This window comes from Thalassophryne amazonica, chromosome 18 (assembly GCF_902500255.1).
Source record: "Thalassophryne amazonica chromosome 18, fThaAma1.1, whole genome shotgun sequence".
Lineage (NCBI taxonomy): Eukaryota > Metazoa > Chordata > Actinopteri > Batrachoidiformes > Batrachoididae > Thalassophryne > Thalassophryne amazonica.
This window is the reverse complement of record NC_047120.1, coordinates 30083397-30103797: the sequence shown is the minus strand read 5'-3', so window position 1 is coordinate 30103797 and position 20401 is coordinate 30083397. Positions and strand designations below refer to the sequence as shown.

Sequence of the window (20401 nt, the reverse complement as noted above, 5' to 3'; positions counted from 1 at the left end):
TTCAAGTGGAATCACAGAAACTGAAAGACAGATATATCGGACCCTTTCCCATCACCAAGGTCCTCAGCCCGGCCGCAGTGAAGCTATGGCTGCCAGCTTCACTGCGGATCCATCCTGTTTTTTACGTGTCGCGGATCAAACCATACCACACCTCACCGCTCTGCACCCCTGGACCTGCACCACCTCCTGCCCGGATCATCGACGGGGAGCCGGCGTGGACCGTGCATCGGCTTCTGGACGTCCGTCGCAAGGGTCGGGGCTTCCAGTATCTGGTGGACTGGGAGGGGTATGGTCCCGAGGAACGCTCCTGGGTGAAAAGGAGCTTCATCCTGGACCCGGCCCTCCTGGCTGACTTCTACGCCCGGCACCCGGATAAACCTGGTCGGGCACCAGGAGGCGCCCGTTGAGGGGGGGGTCCTGTTGTGTGGGCCGCTGAAGAGGAGGTACTGCTGGCCCACCACCACCAGATGGCGCCCTGCTTGGAGCGCGGGCTCCAAGCACGAGAGGGCGTCGGAGCCGCTGGAGGTGACAGCTGTCATCTATCAACACCAGCTGTCACACATCACCACCACTACAAAGACCGGACTGCAACTCCACCTCCTCGCCGAGAAATCTTCTACCATACAGGTAATTCTCTGCTAAACCTTAACTTCGAGTATTAGTCTGATCTCTTTTTGCAGCCGTTTTCCTGGGACGGATACCCTGTCTGCGGAGTTGGCGTTTGGTGTGGACTGCGACGGCTTCGCCTCACACCCCACCCAGATAAGTGGTTATCTCAGGAGCTGCACGAGTGTGTGATTGGAGGTGGAGGTTCTCCCTCCTTACTGAACACAGACTGTGGGATTACTGAGTGTGCGAACTCACACTCATCCAGAACTGTTTCTGTTTTCTGCCAGCAGTACCGGGTCTGACTGCTGAAGACAGTGGCCACCTGGGGCGCAGGGCTTGGCGGCTCTGTTGTTCTTCAGGTCCGTTGGTGGTGAGGCTTGTGTGGGTTCCGGCTTTTCTCTCACCGGACGTCTCCTATCTTCGAGCCTGCCACACGTCACCTTTTTGTCGGATTGATATAACGTATATTTGTATCTGCCTGTATTACGTTGTGCACCTTCACAACATTAAATTGTTACTTTTTGGCTATTCCATTGTCCCTTCATTAACGCCCCCTGTTGTGGGTCCATGTCACAACACTTCCCCAAAAAAAAGTCCTTTGTTTCCTGAAAAGAAACTTCTTTTATATCTATAAAACTGAAAATACAAGGGAAACATTGTAAAAAAAACACATCTTGCCTAATTTTCCCATTCAGTGTGGAAATTGCCGTATTTTGGCTCTCCATGTTTTTTAAATCGTATCTCATGAAAACCAAAAAGACTAAATCTGAATTTTTCAAATGTTCGTTTTTGTGATGAGCTTTTTATCTTCTTTTGAGTTATAATCAGTCACATAATCAGTGCAAATATTGCACAGTGCAAACATAAAACTACAAAGAAATTGTAGCACAATACAGTATATCTGATGCCTGAAGAAGAGAGAAAGAAAAAAGAAAGGGAAGAAAGAAAAAAAACACATAAACCCGCACACACAACCCTGTGGCAACCCCTCCCACGCCATCCCATAGGTTTCCAATTACAAGTTTCCCCAACAAAGCACAAGGAGGAATGCCTCAAAAATTTTAAGTGAAATGAGAATGAAGTTACCGACATGCTACTGGCTTTAGCATCATGCATTCTTGCCACTGATAATTCCATATTAATGTTGTCAATATATATATATGTGTGTGTGTGTGTGTGTGTGTGTGTGTGTGTGTGAGGTGGTTTCCAACAGACAGCCAGCATCTTTTTGGCTGCAGTGATACCTGACAAGAGGGTCCAGCTTTTTGCACCTGTTAGTTTCAGTGAGGTGGTCTCATTCAAAAGTAACAGTATTAATACAATAATATGCTTTTGGATGGCGGTATACATTTTCAGAGGCCCGACATTCACGCCCAGTCGCCCAAAATGACAGATATTCGGCCGAGTTAGACAGGGGCAAATATGTGTCATTTTGGGCGACCGGGCATGAACGGAGGGCCTCAGAAAATGCATACCGCACGACAACAGCATGTTATTTGCATTATTATCACTTTTTACTGAGATACACAACACGTAACGTGTACATAAAAAGTTGGCTCACTTAACTTTTGTCCTGTCGGCTGGCGCGCGCGCTGATCTCCAAATTCGGCAGCGCGTCATCAAGCTGGCTGCTCTGGCTGCTGTTCATTGTCGTACTATCCATGAGAAAATCATCCGGAATATCCATATTGGGACCAAAACACACTTCTCACCTTTTCATCTTTTCCTCTGCGGACAGTTTTGTTTTTCCCCCCTCTGCGGACAGTTCTTGGGCTGCGCGCTATGACGTTTGTTTACGCACAGCGGGCGGGTATAGCCAGGTAGCGCCAACGTAAATCTACGATACCGGCCTAGCAACACCCCGGTAAAGTGATAATAATAGGGAACACGGCACAGTTAAGTCCACAGTATCAGACAAAGTGGCACACACCATTCCCCAAAAGATTTTCACCTCTCCACAGTCTCAGTACATACGCATAATTGAACCTAAGAGGTTATCTGAGCACAATATGCAGTTTGACAATGTTAAATGTTTCATGAAGTAGGCTTTCCTTGGAGTGACGTAAGTCCTGTGAATACAAGTATAACTGAAATTTATCTGCTGGCTGGCTTTTAGAGGCAAATACAATGGAGGACCATATCCTGCCCCAGTCAAAAAGGTTCCCACCAATACAATGTTCCAATTGCTTAATACAAACGTGTGATGGAGAGTTCTCTTCTTTTCTCACATCTTTTGTGACCACTGTTTTCCACAGTGGAGTGTAAGACAAGTGGTGTATTCCATGGTTCTCCACATGTTTTCATGGCAGAGTGCAATTGAAGATACAAAAAAGATGAGCCTGGTAAGTTTTCAGAGAGTCTCGGGTCATTAATGCTGCGAAGCCCGTTGTTATTACATATGTCAGCAAACGTATGAACCTCTTTTGAGCTGCAGAATCGATTTGAATTCCAAATAGTTTTTAAATAAAAAAAAAAGACTACACTTTTTTTGGTCCTATTTCATGAAATAAGGTAGCCTATTAAAGAAAGCACAAGCTCTTAAAAATGCAGTTACTCTGTAGGCTTACAGCTTAACACATAAAACTACAAATAAGACAAATACAGGATAATAATGAATTGATCAACAAGGTTAGTGTTCATATAAAACCATGAGAAGGTTTATAATAATATTGTTTTAAAGACAAAGGGTGGGCATACAAGATATTTTTGGTTAAGATATAATGCTGAGCATTCTTTAACAAATTATTTGATAAGTAGAAGCTTTTTTAATTACTTTTGCAATGTCTTTGCAATGTGGCCTAGTGCAAACACATTTCTGATCCCATTAAGCCCTTTTTCATGAGGACAAAAGACACATGCATATGAGGAAATCTTTATTAATTATTAAGGTTAATGACCTTCACACGTAGGGGTGAATTACGTAACTTTAATTCATTATTACAATTTTTCATGTTAATAAATAACTGCGTAAATGGAGAGCTGTGCATGTGGGATTCAAGTGAAATGGCATATCAGCCAGAATCCTCAACCAACCTCTTCAATCACTTCTCACTATGTGTATTTTCTCCCGTTCATTTTGGCTTCATACAAAAGTTTCCCAGTAAAACCACCCCAGCGTACGGCCTTAGTATCACTTGTTCAGCACAAGTTTGGTTCTATATATTGGCAAACACAATCACCATGTGTTTATTTTCCATAACACACCAGAGTTATCTTGCAACTAAGGACATGAGCTGTTTAAACACCGTTATGGAAAGCGGAAAAGTCGGACATCAAAAGTCTGACATCAAACAAAACAAAAGAAGGCATTCGATTCCAAGAGAGATCAAACTAGAGTAGCGTTTACAGGAGAATATGAATGTTCATACTGCATACTGAACTGAAGATGCAGCTACAGGGTTTCATTGTCAAGGTAATGGAAGAGTGAGCACAAGAGCCAATCTAGGCATTTATTTGATTTATTTATTAGTTGTGGTTTTTGACAGGCTAATGAATAATGATCATGTTGTGGTCTTATTATTTATATAATAAGGGAAGGCTTTGTTGAGAAAGGAAATGGTACACGAACGAGTGATCGTGCCAACAAGAGTGAAAGGATTTTTATACTTTTTTTTAATAACGTTATTATTTGCATGGGGAATTTACTGAACCACCCAAAAGAAAAAATGACACAGCCCAGATATCTGAAATCTACATTAAATATAACGCATCTTCTATTTACATTTACTCTTACTACAAATCAAATCCATCAATCACAAACAAATGATTAAATCGGACAAAAATTCATTTTCCTTGCTTGCCTCATCCGTGTGATAGTCAGGTGGTATCGCCACTGCCAAATGCCGTGCCCACTATGTTTACATTCTTGCTGATCGTGCCCAGTAAATATTTTTTCCACTTCTCCACAGGAGAAAAGCAAGTGTTTTCAGAATGAAATCTTGGCAGATATCATTCTACTTCAGGAAGAAAACTGTAATTTTCATATATTTAAAATACGTAGAAATGGATTGGCCACTTTTAACCAGTCATTTATCTGTTCTCTACCCAGAAAGGTTATCTGTCACATTGATTACATAATGTACCGTTTTAATATGTGGTAGCAGCGTGGCTGTCGTTCAGCTTGCCTTCTCACCACAAATGAATCGTACCGTGGTCTACTTAAAAATGTTTTTTCCTAGTTTATCAAGAAAACCATGGTAAACTGTAAGTGTAAAAAACTGCACAGTCTAATGCTTAGAATATATTATTTTAAACATTATATATATATATATATATATATATATATTTTTTTTTTTTTTTTTTTTTTTTTGTATTTTGCATAGTTTGTGTGCCTCACTGCTGTTTCCAGAGCGCAAAGTTCTTGATCAAAACCTGAACATATCATTTTTGCAATCCCCTAGCTTTTGTTCTTCAACACTGACATAGGCACTGAAACATGCAAACCTCAATACTGCACATGAATTTTGTTAACATAAAATGAATGCAAGATTCCTTGTATTCAAGAAGCTGAGTGTTGCCTGGTACATGTGTGAATGAAACTGGAGGCCCAAAGGAGGGAAGGATACAGCAAGAAAAAAGAAAGACAGAAAGCCAAACAAAGACAACAACAGGGTTTACCTGATGAACTTTGACTCCACTGGGTCATAGAGGGACATGAGGACCTCTGCATCTTCGCCGATCTTACACACCACGTTCTTTAAAGTCACGAAGAGGGCAAATGATGGTGTGGAGGCAAACTTTGCTTGCCTGCTCAGATCAATATTCTGCTTCTGAGACTGTCAGAGGAAAACAGAGGTGTTGAATTAATACTAGGCATGTGTTCAAAGTCTGCCATCTCAGGACATCAGGAGGCCTGTGTAGTTTGCACAGCAAGACTTAGGAGCTCAAGAGCCCCTGGTACCACATGGGTATAACAGTATATGGAAGGACACTGTACGAAGCTCTACTTTTAACTACAAAAAAAGATTATGAAATGTCACCTCTGACACTAGTGTCATTCTGAAAATTTGACAAGAAAAGTAGCTATATTTAACAACATCTGTAAATCCATCAGTTGACACTACAATATATTTCAAACGGGGATAAAGGGCCTTGATCTCCTTCTAATAGATGGATGTTTTGCGCAACTGGCTGGATGCCCTTCAAAAAATATGCTGCTGCATGAATATTTACGACACTGACCCGGACACCAGCTTATTGCCCATACATATGCAATTTAGACCCGTAGTTGAAAAGGTTACATAAGGTGAGACCAAATGGCTGCAGAGCCTAGGGGTATAATCCTGCATATTGCCAAACTGACATTCAGGTGAGGGATGCCACAGACACACCACGTAAATCAGACAGAGGACTAGGCAATTTTTCCCTTTTTTTCTTTGCCGTCCGACATAAAAATTCTCTGTTAATAGTCAACTGACTTGCAACAGTCAGCAAGGCAGAATGAAAAGCGCCAGGTGATCCACACAGCCAAAGGCTGAGATCAAGCTCCAGCCGTATCAGAAATTTTGGCATGAGCATAATATCACTTGGAAGTTATTATTTTAAACCATTGTGGAATGATTAACAAATTATGAGCCCACCTATTAAAAAAAACAGTGCTTCAGACTATGTCTGGCCGCTCACATCTCATTGTCATCTTAACTATCTCACTTTCTCAACTACAAAAACAGTTTTCAGTTATAATTGGACACTGAAAAACTATGTGTTCCTTTAGCATCTATCACAGCAGATTACACCTGTAAAAGAGTAATGAAAATAACCTATTTATGCAGACTACAAACATACAATGAAGGTCTTCTGAGATCCATCTGACAGGTTAAAAAAAGAAAACATTGCTACTGATAATTGCTAACTATCATCAGGCTGCATTTTTGCCCTGCTAAGCATCACTGTTATGACTAGACAGTTGATTCAAGCAGTTGTATTCTCCATGTACACACAAGAACATCTCAAAAAACGACTTCAGATAAAACAGTAAATTGGATGATGAACTGTTTTCAATGAAAGAATGAAGGAGTGGCAGCCACACACACTGTGACACTTGCTACAGCAACAAGGATAAACCGGATTATGGGCTATACCCGTATATTATTGCTGTATGCCAGATTCAAGAAGGTGGGTTGTAAAATTTTCTTCCATGCAGCGTGTCAGCTTCATTCCTTCAAATATAGCGTGAAGGAGAAGTGGTTCTTTGCTACACGGTGAAGTGTCTGTCCCGACTTCCTGTAAGATGTTCGTCATTTCTGGCCCCTTCATTAGCGACATGAAGGATCTCAGGAGAACCTAACTGGAAGTTGAGCAGTTTCATGTCTGTGTCTGTTATCTCTTCATTATTTCACTGACAATTCACAAGATACAGAAAAAAGTCTTAATTTGCTTTTCAAGTGTTACATATTCTGTGGAATTAATTTAAATCATCCATTAACAACTTACTAATACCCCCAAACCACTAAAATCCACAATTCAGTACACCCCCCCCCCCAGGATTTCACTGTTCTCTGTGTAAACTGAAACCTATCATATCGCACATTGAGAAAATATTTATGTGATGTTTGGTGGTCGTTTAGATATGTTATTTCTTAAATATTGTGACAAATATACAAAAACTGCAGCAGACTCATGGTTCAACCAATCTGAAAGAAATTTTAAAGATGTGATTTCTACTTTATAGGGAGTGTTTCTATAAACTTTGGTGCATTTCATTGAAGATTTGAAGCAATATAATTTTAATATGATATTTCATATTTTGAAAAAATACAGAGTGCTGGACTGCAGAGAGGACTGTAGGAACCAGTGCATTATTTTTTTAACCTATAAATCTGACAAAGTCCTTTTTAAGGTTTATGTTTAACACACACTAATAAATTGTGTGTGTGTGTGTGTGTGTGTGTGTGTGTGTGTGTGTGTGTGTGTGTGTGTGTGTGTGTGTGTGTGTGTGTGTGTGTGTGTGTGTGTGTGTGTGTGTGTGTGTGTATTTTTTTACTGTATTTTCCAGAGCATAAATCATGTTGTTTTTACTAGTTTGGGAGGCCTTACAAGTTATACTCTGATGCGACTTATATACCAAAAGTTTTTTTGTTCCTAATGACAATTACAGTAACTATTTATATTAGATTTTCACAGGAATCAAAGCATTAAACAAAATAAACTCCAATAATAAAAGAATAAATGCCAATAGTAAGGCATTTCTGTGTTTACACACAGAAATGCCCTCTCCAGGATCCATCATCTTATCGTGGTGGAGAGATATGTGTGTCCCCATGAACCCGAGAGGTGTGTTGTCTGGAGCCGTTGTGCTCCTGGTAGAGTCTCCCATGCCAAACTGATCTCAGCCTTGGGGCCAGACTAAGAATGGTTCACAATGACTCCTTGTAAAACCAGAGGAAGAGGAAACGTGACCCAGCCCAGAGGAAGCCCAGGGCCCCCATTTAGAGCGCGACCTGGGCGGGAGCCCGTCAGTGAGTGCCTAGTGGCCGGGCCTGCCATGGAGCCCAGCCGGGCACAGCCCAAAAAGGCAATGTGGACTTTCCATTGGCTCACCACCCGCAGGGGGAACCACTGGGGTCAGGTGTGCTGTCCCATGAGTAGCAGTGAAAGTCGAGGGCCTCGACAGTGCGGGCAGAGGCTAGTTCGGAGGATGTGGAATGTCACCTCACTGTAGGGGGGAGTAGCTGGAGATGGAGAGCTACCAGTTAGATCTGGTGGGCCTCGCCTCCACACACAGCCTCGGCTCTAGAACCACGCTCCTTGATAAGGGTTGAACCTTATTCTTCTCTGGAGTTTCCCAAGTCTTTGAGGCACCGTGCGGGTGTGGGGATACGCATGAGTCCCCAGCTGAGTGCTGCTACGTTGGAGTTTACCCCGGTAGATAAGAGGGTCGCTGCCCTGCACCTTTGGGTGGCGGGGAGTTTAAAACTTTGATTGTTGTTTGTGCTTATGCACTGAACAGCAGTCCAGCATATTTGGCCTTCTTGAAGTCCCTGACTGGAGTCCTGCATGGGGCTCCAGTGGGGGACTCCATTGTTCTTGCTGGGGGACTTCAACGCACACGTGGGCAATAACAGACACCCGGAGAAGCATGATTGGGAGGAACGGCCACCCTGAGGTAAATCCAAGCGCTCGTTTGTTATTGGACTCTGTGCTAGTCATGGACTGTCCACAATGAACGCTATGTTCAAATATAAAGGTCTCATCACTGCTTGTTTCAGATAATGTGGTCCTGTTGGCATCATTGGTCTGTGACCTCACTCATTGGGCGGTTCGCAGCTGAGTGTGAACTGGGATGAGGATCAGGACCTCTAAATCTGAGACCATGGTCCTCAGCAGGAAACCATTGGATTGCCTACTCTGGGTAGGGAATGAGGTTTTGCCCCAGTGAAGGAGTTCAAGTACCTCTGGGTCTTGTTCATGAGTAAGTGGACAATGTAGCATGAGATTGGCCGGAGAATCGGTGGAGCAGGGACGGTGTTGCATTTGCTCTGCCGTACTGTTATGACAAAAAGGGACCTGAGCCAAAAGGCGAAACTCCCGATCTACCGGTCAATCTTCATTCCTACTCTCACCTATGGTCATGAGTTGGGTCATAACTGAAAAAAACTAGATCATGGGTACAAATGGTCGAAATGGGTTTCCTCAGGAGGGTGACTGGTGTTGGAGATAAGGTGAGAAGCTTGGTCTTCCGTCAGGAGTAGAGTCACTGCTCCTTCATGTTGAAAGAGGCCAGCAGAGGTGGTTCGGGCATGTGGTAAGGATGCCCCCTGGGCGACTCCTTAGGAAGGTCTCTCTGGTATGTCCAGCTGGGAGGAGACCCGGGGAAGGCCCAGGACAAGGTGGAGAGATTATAGCTTAACACTGGCCTGGGAACGCCTCAGTATCCCCCACTCAAAGGGGGTTAATGTGGCCCGGGAAAGAGAAGTTTGGGGTCCCCAGCTGGAGCTGTTGCCACCGCGACACAATCCCAGATAAGCAGTTGAAGATGTACACTCAACAAAAATATAAACGCAAAACTTTTGGTTTTGCTCCCATTTTGTATGAGATGAACTCAAAGATCTAAAACTTTTCCACATACACAATATCACCATTTCCCTCAAATATTGTTCACAAACCAGTCTAAATCTGTGATAGTGAGCACTTCTCCTTTGCTGAGATAATCCATTCCACCTCACAGGTGTGCCATATCAAGATGCTGATTAGACACCATGATTAGTGCACAGGTGTGCCTTAGACTGCCCACAATAAAAGGCCACTCTGAAAGGTGCAGTTTTATCACACAGCACAATGCCACAGATGTCGCAAGATTTGAGGGAGCATGCAATTGGCATGCTGACAGCAGGAATGTCAACCAGAGCTGATGCTTGTGTATTGAATGTTCATTTCTCTACCATAAGCCATCTCCAAAGGCGTTTCAGAGAATTTGGCAGTACATCCAACCAGCTTCACAAACGCAGACCACGTGTAACCACACCAGCCCAGGACCTCCATATCCAGCATGTTCACCTCCAAGATTGTCTGAGACCAGCCACTAGGACAGCTGCTGAAACAATCGGTTTGCATAACCAAAGAATTTCTGCACAAACTGTCAGAAACCGTCTCAGGGAAGCTCTTCTGCATGCTCGTCGTCCTCATCGGGGTCTCGACCTGACTCCAGTTCGTCGTCGTAACCGACTTGAGTGGGCAAATGCTCACATTCGCTGGCGTTTGGCACGTTGGAGAGGTGTTCTCTTCACGGATGAATCCCGGTTCACACTGTTCAGGGCAGATGGCAGACAGCGTGTGTGGCGTTGTGTGGATGAGCGGTTTTCTGATGTCAATGTTGTGGATCGAGTGGCCCATGGTGGTGGGGGGGGTTATGGTATGGGCAGGCATCTGTTGTGGACGAAGAGCACAGGTGCATTTTATTGATGGCATTTTGAATGCACAGAGATACCGTGACGAGATCCTGAGGCCCATTGTTGTGCCATATATCCAAGAACATCACCTCATGTTGCAGCAGGATAATGCACGGCCCCATGTTGCAAGGATCTGCACGCAATTCTTGGAAGCTGAAAATGTCCCAGTTCTTGCATGGCCGGCATACTCACCAGACATGTCACCCACTGAGCATGTTTGGGATGCTCTGGACCGGCGTATACGACAGCGTGTACCAGTTCCTGCCAATATCCAGCAACTTCGCACAGCCATTGAAGAGGAGTGGACCAACATTCCACAGGCCACAACTGACAACCTGATCAACTCTATGCGAAGGAGATGTGTTGCACTGCATGAGGCAAATGGTGGTCACACCAGATACTGACTGGTATCCCCCCCCAATAAAACAAAACTGCACCTTTCAGAGTGGCCTTTTATTGTGGACAGTCTAAGGCACACCTGTGCACTAAACATGGTGTCTAATCAGCATCTTGATATGGCACACCTGTGAGGTGGGATGGATTATCTCAGCAAAGGAGAAGTGCTCAGTATCACAGATTTAGACTGGTTTGCGAACAATAGTTGAGGGAAATGGTGATATTGTGTATGTAGAAAAAGTTTTAGATCTTTGAGTTCATCTCATACAAAATGGGAGCAAAACCAAAAGTGTTGCGTTTATATTTTTGTTGAGTGTATGTATGTATGTATGTAAACGCCAATAACAAGAAGTACATGTCAACAATGCACAAAAATCCTAAATTAATGACCTGATAATACTGAAAAAAGGTATGACTTACACTCCAGTGAGATTTATACTCCGGAAAATACAGTAGATTTTTCCTTTTTAGTGTAAAGAAGGTATGAGCCATTACATCTGATAAGTCAGTTATTATTTCGGAACCAATTTTTTTCCCCCCTTATTTGCAAGATACACAAATGCAGCCTGAATCAAAGTGAGGAATCCAGGCTCACCAAATTTTTTATAAGGGGTGTGCAGCCAGTACATTCTGAGTGCCAGTCCCAAGCCCGGATAAATGAGGAGGGTTGCGTCAGGAAGGGCATCTGGCGTAAAACAAGCCAACCCAACTATGCAGACTCAGAATCGAATTCCCACACCGGATCGGTCGCGGCCCGGGTTAACAACGTCCGCCACCGGTGCTATTGACCAACAGGGTGCCGGTGGAAATTGGGCTACTGCTGGGCGAAGACGACGAAGAAGAGGAGGAAAACGCTGCCACGAACAGCAGGAGAAGAAGAAAACTAGAAGGGTGGAAATGAGAGTGGGGACTTTGAATGTTGGTAGTATGACTGGTAAAGGGAGAGAGCTGGCTGATATGATGGAGAGGAGAAAGGTAGACATATTGTGTGTGCAAGAGACCAAGTGGAAGGGAAGTAAGAGCAGGAGCATCGGGGGTGGGTACAAGTTGTTGTACCATGGTGAGGACAGGAACAGAAATGGTGTTGGGGTCATTTTAAAGGAAGAGTATGTTAAAAGTGTGTTGGAGGTTAAGCGAGTGTCTGACAGGGTGATGAGTGTGAAGTTGGAAATTGAAGGGGTGATGATGAATATCATCAGTGCATATGCCCCACAGGTAGGTTGTGAGATGAAGGAGAAACAAGATTTCTGGAGTGTGTTAGATGAGGTGGTGGAGAGTGTGCCCAAGCATGAAAGAGTGGTGATAGGAGCAGACTTCAATGGGCATGCTGGTGAAGGGAACAGAGGTGATGAGGAAGTAATGGGTAGATATGGTATCAAGGACAGGAATGGGGAAGGACAGATGGTAGTTGATTTTGCAAAAAGGATGGAAATGGCTGTGGTGAATACCTACTTTAAGAAAAGGGAGGAGCACAGGGTAACATATAGGAGTGGAGGAAGGTGCACACAGGTGGACTACATTCTTTATAGAAGATGCAAGCTAAAAGAAATCACAGACTGTAAGGTGGTAGCAGGAGAGAGTGTCACTAGACAGCATAGGATGGTTGTTTGTAGGATGACTTTAGAGGTAAAGAAGAAGAAGAGAGTGAGAGCTCAACAAAGGATCAGATGGTGGAAGCTGAAGGAGGAAGATTGTTGTGTGAAATTTAGCGAGCAGGTGAGAGAAGCACTAGTTGGAGGGGAAGCAGTTTTGGACAACTGGAAAGGTACTGCAGATGTGGTGACGGAGAAAGCTAGGGCAGTACTGGGTATGACATCTGGACAGTGGAAGGAAGACAAGGAGACTTGGTGGTGGAATGAAGAGGTCCAGGAAAGCATAAGGAGAAAGAGGTTGGCGAAAAAGTTTTGGGATCATCGGAGAGATGAAGAAAGTAGACAGGAGTACAAGGAGATGCGGCGTAAGGCGAGAAGAGAAGTGGTAAAAGCAAAGGAAAAGGCATATTGCAAGCTGTACAAGAAGTTGAATAGTAAGGAAGGAGAAAAGGACTTGTACCGATTGGCCAGACAAAGGGACAGAGCTGGAAAGGATGTGCAGCAGGTTAGGGTGGTAAAAGATGCACATGGTAATGTGCTGACAAGTGAGGAGTGTGTGCTGAGAAGGTGGAGGGAATATTTTGAAGAGTTGATGAATAAAGAAAATGAGCGACAGAAAAGGCTAGATGATGTGGTGAGAGTAAATCAGGAAGTAAAAGAGATTAGCAAGGAAGAAGTGAGGGCTGCTATGAAGAGGATGAAGAGTGGAAAGGCAGTTGGTCCAGATGACATTCCAATGGAGGCATGGAAATGTCTAGGAGAGATGGCAGTAGAGTTTCTAACCAGATTGTTTAATAAAATCTTGGAAAGTGAGAGGATGCCTGAGGAGTGGAGACGAAGTGTGCTGGTTCCTATTTTCAAGAACAAGGGTGATGTGCAGAGCTGCAGTAACTACAGAGGCATAAAGCTGATCAGCCACAGCAAGAAGTTATGGGAAAGAGTAGTAGAAGCTAGGCTTAGAAAACAGGTGAAGATCTGTGAGCAGCAATATGGTTTCATGCCGAGAAAGAGCACTACAAATGCAATGTTTGCTCTGAGAATACTGTTGGAAAAGTACAGAGAAGGACAGAAAGAGTTACATTGTGTGTTTGTGGACTTAGAAAAAGCTTATGATAGGGTGCCAAGAGAAGAGTTGTGGTATTGTATGAGGAAGTCTGGAGTGGCAGAGAAGTATGTTAGCGTAGTGCAGGACATGTACAAGAATAGTGTGACAGCGGTGAGATGCGCAGTCGGAATGACAGACTCATTCAAGGTGGAGGTGGGATTACACCAAGGATCAGCTCTGAGCCCTTTCTTGTTTGCAGTGGTGATGGACAGGTTGACAGATGAGATCAGACAGGAGTCCCCATGGACTATGATGTTTGCAGATGACACTGTGATCTGTAGTGAGAGTAGAGAGCAAGTTGAGTCTAGTCTGGAGAAGTGGAGATATGCTTTGGAGAGAAGGAGAATGAAAGTCAGTAGAAGCAAGACTGTGTGAATGAGAGGGAGCCCAGTGGAATAGTGCAGTTACAAGGAGTAGAAGTGGTAAAAGTAGATGAGTTTAAATATTTGGGGTCAACTGTTCAAAGTAATGGAGAGTGTGGTAGAGAGGTGAAGAAGAGAGTGCAGGCAGGGTGGAGTGGGTGGAGAAAGGTGGCAGGAGTGATTTGTGACCGAAGAATATCAGCAAGAGTGAAGGGGAAAGTTTACAAAACAGTAGTGAGACCAGCTATGTTGTATGGTTTAGAGACAGTGGCACTAACAAAAAGACAGGAGGCAGAGCTGGAGGTGGCAGAGCTGAAGATGTTGAGATTCTCTTTGGGAGTGACAAGAACGGACAAGATTAGGAATGAACATATCAGAGGGACAGCTCAGGTGGGACGGTTTGGAGACAAAGTCAGAGAGGAGAGATTGAGATGGTTTGGACATGTGCAGAGGAGGGACCCAGGGTATATAGGGAGAAGGATGCTGAGGATGGAGCCAACAGGCAGGAGGAGAAGAGGGAGACCAAAGAGGAGGTTCATGGATGTGCTGAGAGAGGACATGCAGGTGGTTGGTGTGACAGAGGAAGATACAGAGGACAGAGTGAGATGGAAACGATTGATCTGCTGTGGCGACCCCTAACGGGAACAGCCGAAAGACAAAGAAGAAGAAGAATTTATGGCATACGGTCCATAGAAGTGTATTATTCAACTTTTTTCCATCTTCAAGTGTTACAAATAATAATAATTATATGTTGTGACATTAATTTGCAATGGCCACAGGTAGGAACTGAACCCACAACCTTCTTGCTGTGAGGCAACAGTGTTAACCACTAAGCTACCATGTTGCCTGAACAGTATTTCTGAAAAATCATAATATGCATAGAATCAACACTCAGATAGTGCAATGTGTATCATCCCAGGAGAAAACTGCTACATCTCAGCCCTCAAAAGTATGCACTCTTTCAGCAATCCAAAAACTACACCAATCAGAAGAAGAATTAGAAGGACAAAGACAAAGTGCTTTACAATGATGCCACATATTTATCTTCCAAACCAAAGCCAATATGTATTTTTATCATTGGGTGGGCTGAGAAAATGTAGATTAAGTCACAGACAGGATGTGTGAGCAGGATTTGAACCCAGGTCTACTGTACATATTGGCAGACCAGCACATTATCCACTGAGACACCTCCTCCACAGAGAGCATGCAAACACAAACTGATTATTGTTCACAACAGTGGGTCCAATTTCATTCACATTTTACACTAATCTGTCATTACTTATACATGAATATCATCTTGATAATCATCATCGTTAGCAGCAGGTGAAAATTTGGTCACTGAGGCGAGGCTTCTACGGGCATCTTTACCTTTTCCTCTTGGATCCTGTCCTCAATTTGCTTGGAAGCTGCTTCATGTGCTCTGAAAAGGCTAATGGTGCTTGTGAGCTCTGGATCCAGGATGTTACCATCTCTGTCTCTGACCACCAGGTCCAGATCCAGGTACCTGATGGAAAAATGAAAGAAGCACTATCACTTCAACAGCACAGAGCAGGAGATGAGGTAAGAATTACACCGTGCATTTTTTAACAGCAACGCAAATGGAGCAGGGAAACACATTTTCTACCAGTCTGTGTGATGCATTTTGGTGGGCTCTTTTGTCAACACAAACAACAGTGTGCTACTGGTGCGCAGCCGATGCGTTCCATCACCTCATCATTCCCTCCTTCTGCAGAGGCAAAAGCCATTTCTCTACCTGACCGCAGGTTTGAAGTTTCATCACCGGAGCAGAATGGAGCTTCCCAATTTTCATTTTCAAACTATTTTCTCGGCCCATTGCGGACACAGCAAGAGATGTCTCTTCAAGATGGAATACAGTACGCTTTGCCGCAGCTAAACCCCTCTAGTTTGTCTTTAAGTTAAATGATAACCTGCCATTTTCTACTGAGTGACACTGCTGAGCCATCCCAGCAAAAGTCATTTCTTTCCTGATACACTATCAGGATAAAGGGGATATAAGCCGTGAGCAATAAAGGGCAACGCTCCAAAGCCCGTCAAGGCTACATTCTCACTTGTTGCCGTAGTCTATCTTGGAGGTGACTTTCTGCTTGAGTTCGGTGAGCTCGTCTTGTGGGAGGGTGCCAGACAGGATCTGGGAACGCCATTCGATGAGGTCGTAGATCATGTCGCGGACACAATTGAACATCTCGCGCTTGTCCCCCTGTCAGTGGAAAGGGAACATGTTCACACAATGACATTATAGGATGTGGAAGCATTTACCTGCACTTTTGTGCCATAATGATTGACTGGACTGCAGGAAACGGCCAATGCACAGTTGCTAGCTCTTATAATGGAGATCAAATTCAAGAAAACACTCCTGAAAGGTTCTTTCAATACAGCGTAGATCGATGAAGGTAGCATCTTAAAACAATGTACAGTATGAAGGCCCAATGACACGAGCATGTCTTTGATTCGCGCACTAGCACACACGTCATCGTGATGATCCCACCCGCTGTGGGACACCTTTCTTTGTTCTACCAGCTGCCACGCGCTCTGCGCTGGACGCTGTGTATATCAAATAATTATTTTGTGTTGGATTAATCATTTTCTCTGCAAATTGGCCATTGAAAATGGCTGTAATCACTTCCTGAATGACAGAGGACTAGGGTTGGGTATTGAGAACCGGTTCTTTTCGAGTATCATTAAGAAATGATTCAATCCACCGATATCAATAGCCTTTTTGCTTAATAATTCCCTTATCGGTCTTTCAGAGCAGCCGTTGTTTTTAAGAGTGTTTGTCAGGAAAATGATCATTCCTCTATGTTGATTATAGACCCTGCGGCGGGTCTGTAATCAACCGTTTCTGCAGCGCGACACCACTTTAAAGCGTGAACCAGCGTGAACCAATGAGCAATGCTTCGATCCACTAGCTCGTTGGTTCTTTGATTCACTGCTCTTTAGAAATGGCAAGTCCGCTTCTTAACTCCTCTCAAAGCCATTAAAATATCGTGAGTCACTTTTGTGTGGCTTAAAGTCACTAACTGGGACTCTTGTCTTGTTGCAGTCAAGAAACGAGAATAGTCCTCCATTCCATTGGCACAGCTCCAAACACTGCGCCGCTCTCTATTGAGATAGAGTCTGGTTGGAATTAATAACTTCAAAATTAATTGCAGCTTTAAATAAAATGACACCTCTTACAAACGTTATAATACAGACAAGAAACTACAATCGACTAACATATTTTTTCCTCCCAAAATGAGACGTGCTGCATTCTTCATTAATTGCATCCTGACGTGCAGCACAGCCGGCTGTAAGAGCTCAGCTCAGATGTATGGAAAGACATTCATGCCAATAATATCTGAAAGGAAATGCTTTTGACAAAAACTACAGATTTTGTTTATTTCTATTTATGTCCAGAGATCAAGGATCCACCATGTAGAGTTTATTATGTCCAAAGTTTAAGGATCCAGTGACCAATTTCATATTTATTTACTTTAAGATTTAATAAAATGTTGTTCAATTTCAATTTAATCAGCTTATAAAGCGCCAAATCACAACAAAAGCCGTCTCAAGGCACCTCACATAGAACAGTTCAACATAAAAAAATTAAAATAAATAAAAATTAAAAAATTAAAATACATAATTAAAAACAGAAGTAAAAGAATAAAACAGATAGAAAACCTGTAAAGCCTACTTTTAGTACACAAAAAATTCACAAGAGGTATCGATAAGGGAATCGATAAGGAATCGGATTGATAAGCGGAATCAATAATGGTATCGATATCGATAAAGTCTTATCGATACCCATCCCTACAGAGGACCGCTCCGGCTTCAGCCATTCGTGCACATGTTCCTAACAAGCTGCAGAAAGCATTTTGAGCTATCTGAAAAGGTACTTATTTGTCATGTTTACATTGTCATGGCTTGGTAAAACAGTTGTGTGTTCTTTCCTTCTTCTGTGCAGCTGTGAAAGTATGTTTATGAGAGATATAACTTCTTGTTCTAATCCTTCAGACGAGCTGCGCTCTGATGCGATCCACTGACATCACCACTCGCTCTGCTCACTTCTTCTTTACTCCACTTGACGAGCTGCACATTGTGTTGGAGATTAGATTGCGCCACAGAGCAAGAAATTTATGCGTGAAAGATTTTTTAAACATTTCAAAATTCTCTGTGCGCAATAGCACGCGCCTGCACCCCTCTCGTGTCCTATCTGCACCTGTTAAAGATAAGTTTACTCTTCAGCACGACACAGGTCGCGCTAGTGCGCGAGTCAAAAGCATGCCCATGTAGGGGGCCTTTACAGAGCTGTGCAAATGTTCAGGTACATTTAATAAATAACAAAAAGAAGAAATTAATATGTAATTTCTTTGGGAGCTCACTCAATTGCCTGCATTACACTGAAAATATTATGATTGCATCAAAAATTCATGTGATGGAGCCCAAACTTAAAACATTAAAGCTGAAACAAAATGAGTGTGTGCAGCTAAAAGCAGGGATGTGACAACGCACAACTACGGCCTACTACACTCTTCATGCACTATTTTACTACACGTTTCCTGGATCTGCCCCTTTATTCAACTGAAATGATCCTATTTAAGTATAAACACTTTAAAGTAGAACTGCACTGAAATAAATGTGGTCAGATCTCAGAAAGAAATAGCTGATATTTATTTATAAGACCCTTATGAATGCAGTAAAGTAAATCTGCAAGCCCAAATTTGTAATTGAGCGGAGAAATCTTCATTTAAAAATGACTCATTTGCAGCTAAAATTTGGCCCTCCGCGACAACTGTTTGTACATCGGGGACATTGCCGTGACGTGAGGGAGAAGACGGAGCCAACTTGGCAACAAGTCCAGAGACTATACTCGCTGTTTTGATGCGGAGCGCTCCGGCCGCCCACAAGGACAGACTTCTTGCGGAAAAATCTGCAGCACAGCACGGTCTCGGTAACCGCATCTGCAGAGCTCCGTGGCCACTGAGAGAGGTTTGTATCTTTTTAATGACTTGGATTCTTTGTGGGTCCCGTAGCCGTACCCCGCAATGGTAACACCGGAGGCTAAAGACAGTAGATTTTCAATGCGACACCACTCCATCAAATGGGCGTATGAAAAAGTCCCCAAAAATAATTTTCAAGCAAGACAATATGAAGTTTTAAAAAAAGTCTATCCTTCCGTATAAGACAATAAAAAGGTGCTTTTGCAAACTGACGTAAATCCACAAATTACAGTTGGCACGCGCAATGCATGCTGGGATAGGGTCTTCTCTCTTGCATCTCGGCAACGTCCCGGATGTGCTGACAGTATTGCGAAAGGCCAAATTTTAGCTGTAAATTTGTCATTTTTAAATGAAGATTTCTCCGTTGAATGACAGATCTGGGCTTGCAGATTTACTTTACTACATTTAGAAGGATCTTATATGTAAATATAAGTCATTTTTTGGTCCAAAGATCTGACAGCATTTATTTCAATGAAGGACTACTTTAAACAATGTTTAAAGCACCTTTGACTATTTCTGCAAATTTTGTGAGAAACTACATAGTTTCTATTCAAAATTCAACCAAACCTCAATAAAATTTGTGAAAAAGCCTATTCTGTTTTTGGTCCTGTGTGTTTGTCCATGTGTGAACACAATAACATAAACATATCTGAGATTATTTGGACCACATTTGGTGGAATGATTGAGCGATGGCCAAGGACAAAGTTATTCAACTTTGAGAACAATCAGTTCAAAGTCAAGGTCACATACCAAGGTTAAAATCTGGGTAAAATATTTATACAGAGAGGATATTTAAAATGGCTACCCCAAGGATTCAGTTGAAGATACACCCATGTACCATTTAACATTAATATTACTTTACTACTGGTTACTTGACCTTTGACCTTGTGTGACCTTAAAAGGTCATACCTGTTTAATCAACACTTTCAAGCCAATTTGGGCTGAAGATCATGTAACTGTGTGTTCATTATTGACAAACTGGTTCCATTTTAGACTGAGCTGATCAAACGTCAAAGCCACAAAGAACTATTTGGTATCAAACATAAAAGGCACAGGTGTATGGAAGTAAATCTGTGCCATCAGAGTTTGAATTTTAATTTTTAAGGTAGAATTTTTTTAAGCATCAAAATTAGCGCTTGAAGTTGAATTTCTATGATTGAATCTGTTTAGCATCAAAATATTAAGCCTCAAAAACTTCAATCTAAAAAAAAAATTTCAACCTCAAAAAATACAAAAGCAGGGAGAAGTAATCAATCCCTGTCTCAATCATCCAACGTTCAGCCAATCACATTTAATCCACTAGTTATGTGACACCAAATCCAAATCAAAAGAAGATGACGACGTAATACATTCAGCCAATCACGTTTTGCTCCATTGGTCATGTGACACCAAGACCAAAATGAATGAAGAAGACGACGACGACGTGATACATTGTTGAAGGTTGGATGATTGG

The 20401-nt window shown here is 42.9% G+C and overlaps 1 protein-coding gene across 1 annotated transcript in view; it reads right to left on the bottom strand.

The window, feature by feature from the left end:
- Window positions 1-20401, bottom strand: part of dock1 (dedicator of cytokinesis 1) — an 815700-nt gene that overhangs the window by 676886 nt on the left and 118413 nt on the right. Inside the window, 3 exon segments of the mRNA XM_034193753.1 lie at window positions 5227-5384; window positions 15320-15455; window positions 16021-16169. Coding sequence (XP_034049644.1) covers window positions 5227-5384; window positions 15320-15455; window positions 16021-16169 — 443 coding nt within the window.